At 41.8% G+C, this 7,903-nt stretch overlaps 1 protein-coding gene across 1 annotated transcript in view; it reads right to left on the bottom strand.

Annotated features, from left to right (window-relative positions):
• RPN1 (ribophorin I) overlaps positions 1-7,903 on the bottom strand; it is a 27,987-nt gene that overhangs the window by 14,827 nt on the left and 5,257 nt on the right. Inside the window, exon 3 of the mRNA XM_025885731.2 lies at positions 4,194-4,500. Within this exon, the coding sequence (XP_025741516.1) occupies positions 4,194-4,500 (307 nt within the window). The remainder of the gene's footprint in view (positions 1-4,193; positions 4,501-7,903) is intronic.

Raw genomic sequence — 7,903 nt, 5'->3', positions numbered from 1 at the left:
AAAAAAAAAAAAAAAAAAAACTAAAAAGATTTTTAATTTTGGGGGCGCCTGGGTGGCTCAGTCAGTTAGGCGGCTGCCTTCGGCTCAGGTCATGATCCCAGGGCCCTGGAATCAAGCCCCACATCAGGCTCTCCATTCAGCGGGGAGCCTGCTTCTCCCTCTCCCTCTGTCTGCTGCTTCCCCTGCTTGTGCTATCAAATAAATAAAATCTTAAAAAAAAAAAAGATTTTTAATTTTTTAAAAGATTTATTTATTTGAGCAAGATGAGGGTGCATGCATGGGTGGGGAGGCAGAGGGAGAGAAAGAGAAAATTCTAAGCAGACTCCCTGCTGAGCACAGAGCCCGAGGCAGGGCTCAAGGCTGGGCTCGATCTAGGACCCTGAGAGCATGACCTAAGGCAAAACCAACAGTCTGAAGCTCAACCAACTAAGCCACCCAGGGAGCCTCCACATCAGGAGATTTTTAAAGTTCGTATGTCTTGATTTGAAAACTTTTACTTCAGAAAATCTATCCTATGGCCAACACACATGAAAAGATGCTCATCATCACTTATCAAGGAAATGCAAATCAAAAAAATCAGATATCCCCTCACACCTCTCGGAAGGGCTAAAATCAACTAAAAAAACAACAGGTGTTGGTGAGGAGGTGGAGAAAAAGGAACCCGCATGCACTGTTAGTAGGAATGCAAACTGGTGCAGCCACTGTGGAAAACTGCATGGAGGTTCCTCAAAAAGTTAAAAATACAACTACCTTATGATCCAGCAATGGTCCTACTGGGTGTTTATTATTCAGCCATTAAAAAAGAATGAAATCTTACCCCTTGCAACAACATGGACGGAGCTAGAGTATAATGCTAAGTGAAATCAGTCAGACAAAAACAAATACCATATGATTTCACTTCTATGTGGAACTTAAAAAACAAACAAACAGAATATGTATATATATAGAGAGAAAGAAATATCAAGAAACAGACTCTTAACTGTAGAGAACAAACAGAACAAACTGATGGCTACCAGAGGGAGGTGGGGGGGATGGGTGAAATAGATGATGAGGATTAAGAAGGGCACTTACTGTGATGAGCACCGGGTGTTGTATGGAAGTGCTGAATCACTACATTGTACACCTAAAACTAATATTACACAATATGTTAACTAACTGGAACTAAAGTCAAAACTTAATTAAAAATAAAAAATAGGGGCGCCTGGGTGGCTCAGATGGTTAAGCGTCTGCCTTCGGCTCAGGTCATGATCCCAGGGTCCTGGGATCGAGTCCCGCATCGGGCTCCCTGCTCCTTGGGAGCCTGCTTCTCCCTCTGCTTCTCTCTCTCTCTCTCTCTCTGTCTCTCATGAATAAATAAATAAAATCTTTAAAAAAAAAATAAATAAATAAAATAAAAAATAAAAAATCTACCCTATATAAAAAGTTATATGTAAAGAGATGACCACTACAGTGTTAGAGAAAAAAAGCTAACTGTCCAACACAGGAAACTTGGCAAATAAGCTATAAAACATCAAATTATAGGATCTTAAATGGCTATTAAAAATGATTTACAAAGGCTATTTAAATGTTTAGAGAATATTCTAAATGGCAAAGTATGCAATACTTTATACACAGTATGATTTCCATATTAAAAAGCCCCTATGCTTAGAAAGAAATGACTCAGGTCCTACCATGTCAAAGTGGATGTCAAATTTCCCTCTGTATTTGCCAAACAGTCTCTCATGAGCATTTTATTAATTTAAAATGGAAGAAGAGGGGCGCCTGGGTGGCTCAGTCGTTAAGCGTCTGCTTTCGGCTCAGGTCATGATCCCAGGATCCTGGGATCGAGCCCCGCATCGGACTCCCTGCTCTGCAGGAAGCCTGCTTCTCCCTCTCCCACTCCTCCTGCTTGTGTTCCCTCTCTCGCTGTGTCTCTCTCTGTCAAATAAATAAATAAAATTTCAAAAAAAATAAATAAAATGGGGGGGAAAAGTCCAAAATCCAAAATATTCAAAATTTAGAAGCTTATACAAAGGAGACACATTTCTGTCCCCAATATGAACTGAATCACTCAGTTTTAAGTAAGGAAAAGAAAGAAATAATGCACTTAGAAGAAACACAACTCAGAGAGCGGCCGGTCCCTTGGCTCCACAGAGGCATGTGCCCCCAGGGCTCTCTGCACCACAAGGTAACTACACCAGCAATCACAGAGAAACACTCTCACTCCCCCACCAAAACCCCTAAGGCTACAGTATACACAGGGTGCTACTTTTCTGAGAAATGGGGGAATATAAATTTACTATAATCTGCATATATTTATAGAAAAAAAAACATTAGAAAGATAAACCAAAAGCTAATATAAATGGTCACCAAAAAGAACAGACAGAAGGGAGAAGTGGAAGCAAGAGTTCTCTGAATATACCTTGTTAAATAATTTTGGCTGTCTTCATTTCAAAAAATTGTATCAATTAAAAAAAAATTCTTAATTGGAATTTTTTCCAATTGGTGGAAAATGACCCAAAATGAACAGCCCTAACTATGTCAAACTGACATCTGAGACTGAGAAAACAGAAACAATTATTTCAAGTGACATTAGAACAAACTATTTTGACTGTACCTCCTCAGTGACACATGTTCTAAACACAGAGATGCATAGAAGTCTTAAATATCCATGTATTTTAGAGATGACAATCAAGTATATAAGCTGAAATGACACGATTCCTAAGATTTGTTTTAAAATATTACAACAGAGGAAAAAAAGACTGCTGATAAGTGTGGTAATATTCTGATACTCATTGACAATGTCAAAGTGATAGGCGTATGGGAAGTTATCACACTATTCTCTATACCTCTGTATATGTTTGAACTTTTCCATAACAACAGTCTTTTTTAAGCCTTGATTGCTCCCTCTACGTTTAGGGCCCAACTCCTAGGCTCAGCAAGGCAGCCAGCTTTACTACCCCAGCAGCCACCCCCACCAGCACAGCACCTGGTCTCCTATCTCTGGGCCTCGACCCACAATGCCTTGTTCCATTCTCCCCCAACCCCCACTCCAACCCTCCACATGCTACCTCCTTATTTTTTTTTATTCTTCTTTAATGTGAGTATATTTGCTAATTGTGCTACATACAACTTGCTCATCTTCCCTGGAAGCTAATTTATTTGTAGTCTAGTCTTGAAGGAGTCATTTAATTTCACTGATTCTGTTTCCTCATCTATCGCTAGACAATAAAAAAAAATTAACTGTTTTTAACTCTGATTCAATGAAATGAATGATCTTATTTAATACACTATCTACAGAGCCTAGGAAATAAGATGGGGGGTCAGCAAGTTTTTCTTCCCTTCCCTAATGCCCTTCTCCTCCACCTTGCTTGCACTTAAAAAGTTAATGCCGCTGGGCTCACATTTTATTTTATGTGATGGGAGTTCTGTTAGTATAACTTTGAGCCTTTTCGTCCAGAGGACCAGCATCCCGTAGGTAAAGCGTAAGGTGGAGAAGAATAGACAGGGCATGCTCTGCCCAGCTGCTCTTCTCCATCTGGCATACCTGCCAGTAGGCAGTTAGAGAGCTCACTTCATCTGCTGGCAAGACTTCCACATGGAGAGGCTTGCCCTGGCCCACCTTATTTGCATGGACACTTTTGTCTCAATTTGGGATTCAATATTAGGAAACCTCCTGCAGTACCTGTAGATGAACTCTATCTCCTTCAACCTAGTTTACCTGTAATAAAGCTACATATTTTTTCACTTCCTACCTACCTCAATACTTTTGTTTCTCAGTGTGTACAGAACTTGGGAAGGGGGAAGAGGATTGCTGTTTGTGGGACACCCTCAGAGACCTCAGCAATCTCCAGTTATCGTCACTGGCTAATATTAGGCTTTGACAGGTCCTAAATGCTGATGGAATAATTCAACTCAGCTCATGGTGTCACTGCTTCAAAAATCCAAGTCATGAAGTTTATGAGGTTCATCTGCCATGTTTTTCCTTATTAGACAAAATCTTCCTAAACCTCCCAGCCTCTAGCTATACTCCCAAAATGAGAAAGGTGACCCCCACGGAGTCATTTCACAGCAGGTGAAAATGTTTGGGGATGATCTTAAAAATGACTTCAGATTTACACCCATCTCACACCACCAAGCTCGTCCACTAGTAGTCACTCCAGAAGACATTCTCTGAAGTAGGTAGAGACAGACTGGACTCCACACCAGCCTACCTGACTGTAAGCAGGGATGTCTCTGAAAGGTCCATAATCCAGGAGGTCCTCAGAGCGCGTGGGGTTCCCCAGCTTGGTGTAGCTTTCTACATTTCGGGAGGCAAGCTTCACACGCATCGTCTGTGTCTTCGTTGGATAGGGAGAGTAGAAATAATGGTTCCCCTCAAACACGACAAACTGTTTCTCTGACTGCGTGATCTGGGTTGGATACGGCTGAAGCACATGGGTATAGACTGTTTCCACAATGACCGAAACCTTGGCCCCAGGATCGAGAGCAACTGGGAGCTTGACTATGAAGAATCTCCCACTGGAGCAAGAACAAGGCAAGAAAATTAAGAGATGAAGGGAACTGAAAACAGAAATAGCAACTCAAAGTCATTGAGTTGTATGTTGCAACATTTCGTACCCAAGACAAAAACCAGTTACCTTTAAGAGATCATCTTTAACCTATTAATTCAAGCCTTTTAAGACAGATGTCTGGGTATTCATTTCACAATTGTTTATAGTAACAGAAAAGCATAGCGGCGCCTGGGTGGCTCAGTTGGCTGAGCGTCAGACTCTTGGTTTTGGCTCAGGTCATGAGGTAGAGCCCTGTGTCGGGCTCTGTGCTCAGCAGGGAGTCAGCTTGAGATTTTTCTCTCTCCTTCACCCTCTGCCCCCACCCCACTCTCTCCCTCTCTAAAATAAATAAGTCTTGGGGGGAAAAAAAGGTATAAAACGTAAAGGTCCAGCAAGGTCCAACAACAGGATAATGGTTAAAAGCATTCCAGCAGAGCCACACAGTGGGATAATGGCAGCCACTAAAAAGGATATTAAGCATTTCCATGTACAGTGTAAATAATAGAAATCAGTTCACAAATGGCACAGTATGATTCTACCTTAAAGAATAAACATAAACAAGTGTATGTGAAGAAAAGTATTCCGATGAATGTTTCCAAACTGTTAATGGTAACTGTCTAGGGAGGAGAATAAGCTTTATTTTGTTATTTTCTCCAGTTGGTTTTATGAACGTGTACCACTCTCATAACTAAAAAAATAAAGCTACTAGCATTTTAAAGAAAAAGAGACGGCCTGGAAACTACTAAAATCCATAGGATATTAACTCAAAAATAAATCTGAATTTTCTAAGCCAGAAGATAACTTTTGGTAGGCCCAGAAACTGTTAGTGGAAAATTAAAGGCATTTAACAGGCTTCTTTGGAATTTGTCCTCCGAGGTCAGAACACATCAGAACACATCAGAACACGGATCACTTTTCCTGATATGGCCTTAGGGAACTCTAATCTTGCGCATCTTCATCAGTCACACCATCACACACTATCACTACTCTGAAGTACCTACTTAAAATATAGTTAAGCTTTACACGTTCTCCCAGGACAGACTTAACCAATTCCTGGCTTCAAGTTCCAGATCTGCTTTTCATCCCACGCTCTGCCCTGAGCACTAAACTCTTACTTTCAAAGGTTCACTAGACAGCTCCACTGACCACCCAACATACCTAGTATCACTAGTATCATTCATGATCCCAATTCCTTACTCTGTTAATACATACTACTACCATCTGACCACTTCTAAACCAAAACCCTCCTACATGTTCGGATGCCTCACTCGACTCCATCCCTAATGTCTGGTTAATCCTGCCTTAGAATGTCTCTCAAATTCATCCCTTCCGGGATTTCCATTGCTGCCCCCTCAGTTCAAACAATTCTCCCTTGCCAAGATTATCACATATCTTCCTAATTAACCCCCTAATCTCTTTCTGCCTCTAGCCCATTAACAAAGTATGACACAACCCCACCTTAATTTTCACATGAAATGTCCCAGCATAACTGAATCTCATTTTAACAACATTTCAGTGTTCCAGAGTGATCATTAGAAATATCAATTCTCAGGGGCGCCTGGATGGCTCAGTCAGCTAAGTGACCAACTCTTGGCTTCGGCTCAGGTCGTGATCTCAGGCTCCTGGGACTGAGGCCTGCATCAGGGGCCATGCTCAACATGGAGTCGGCCTGGGATTCTTTCTTTCTCTCTGCCCCTGCCCCCCTGCACTCTCTCTAGAATAATAAATCTTTTCAAGATTTTATTTATTTATTTGACAGAAGGAGAGAGACACATGAGAGAGGAAACACAAGCAGGGGGAGCGGGAGAGGGAGAAGCAGGCTCCCCGCCGAGCAAGAAGCCTGATGTGGGGCTCGATCTCAGGACGCTGGGATCATGACCCAAGCCAAAGGCAGACGCTTAACCAACTGAGCCACCCAGAAGTCGTCCCTGGAATAATAAATCTTTTTAAAAAAAAAAGAAGGAAATACTGGGGCACCTGGGTGGCTCAGTCATTAAGCGTCTGCCTTCGGCTCGGGTCATGATCTCAGGGTCCTGGGACGGAGTCCCAGATCGGGCTCCCTACTCTGCAGGAAGCCTGCTTCTCCCTCTCCCGCTCCCCGTTTGTGTTCCTGCTCTATCTCTCTCTCTTTGTCAAATAAATAAATAAAATCTTTTAAAAAAAGAAAGAAAGAAAGAAATATCAATTCTCGGGGCACCTGGGTGGCACAGTCAGTTAAGGGTCCGGTTCTTGGTTTTGGCTCAGGATGTGATCTCAGGGTCATGAGATTGAGCCCCGAGCCCCACATACGGCTTCGTGCTCACCATAGAGTCTGCCTGAGATTCTCTCTTCCTCTCCCTCTGCCCTCCCCGCTCCTGCTCACTTGTGCAAACTCTCTAAAATAAATAAATAAATCTTAAAAAAAAAAAAAAAGAAATATCAAGTCTCATTGCAACTTGGAAGCAGCAGCTAATGAAAGCTTCTGAATGATGAATGACTAGGCAGACAACACAGAGCTGACTATACTGGCATCTAAGGAACAGATTTTTTCATGGATCAGAACAAAGACACATAAGCTGTCATGTTAGGGTTGCAGGATAAGTGACTTGTTTAATGTTGCCATTAAGTTTTATATAGACAGATTAATAAATTTAAAATTATCCCATTTATACGCTTATGTAAAATTATGTATAAATGGGTATATGCATAAAGAAAATAGTTATGGGTGCCTGGGTGGCTCAGTTGGTTAAGCGACTGCCTTCGGCTCAGGTCATGATCCTGGAGTCCCGGGATCGAGTCCCACATCGGGCTCCCTGCTCAGCAGGGAGTCAGCTTCTCCCTCTGACCCTCTTCCCTCCCGTGCTCTCTCTATCTCATTCTCTCTCTCTCTCAAATAAATAAATAAAATCTTTAAAAAAAAAAAATAGTTATGTCATATTCTCATTTTTTTTTAAATTTAAAACTAACGAGAAAAAAATTTTTAAACTTTGCCAAGCAAACAAAACAAAACAAAAACAAGCTCTGCCAGGCAGGGAGACCAAATTTAACACTTCCTGAATCATGTGGGGACTGACAGCTGTAAGGTTCAAAGGTTTGCTGGTCAAGAATCAAATATTTTATTTCTTTTTATGATAAACTACAGCATAAGCTAACGCTGTTTGCCTCAGCAAACAGGATATTTTAACCTTAGCACTACTGGGCGCCTGGGTGGCTCAGTTGGTTAAGTGACTGCCTTCGGTTCAGGTCATGATCCTGGAGTCCCGGGATCGAGTCCCGCATCGGGCTCCCCGCTCAGTGGGGAGTCTGCTTCTCCCTCTGACCCTCTTCCCTCCCGTGCTCTCTATCTCTCATTCTCTCTCTCTCTCAAATAAATAAATAAAATCTTTAAAAAA

Source organism: Callorhinus ursinus, unplaced genomic scaffold (assembly GCF_003265705.2).
Source record: "Callorhinus ursinus isolate GAN/ISIS: 27379988/994484 unplaced genomic scaffold, GSC_fseal_2.0 scaffold15, whole genome shotgun sequence".
Lineage (NCBI taxonomy): Eukaryota > Metazoa > Chordata > Mammalia > Carnivora > Otariidae > Callorhinus > Callorhinus ursinus.
The sequence above is the reverse complement of the archived record's forward strand: the minus strand, read 5'-3'. Positions and strand labels throughout refer to the sequence as shown.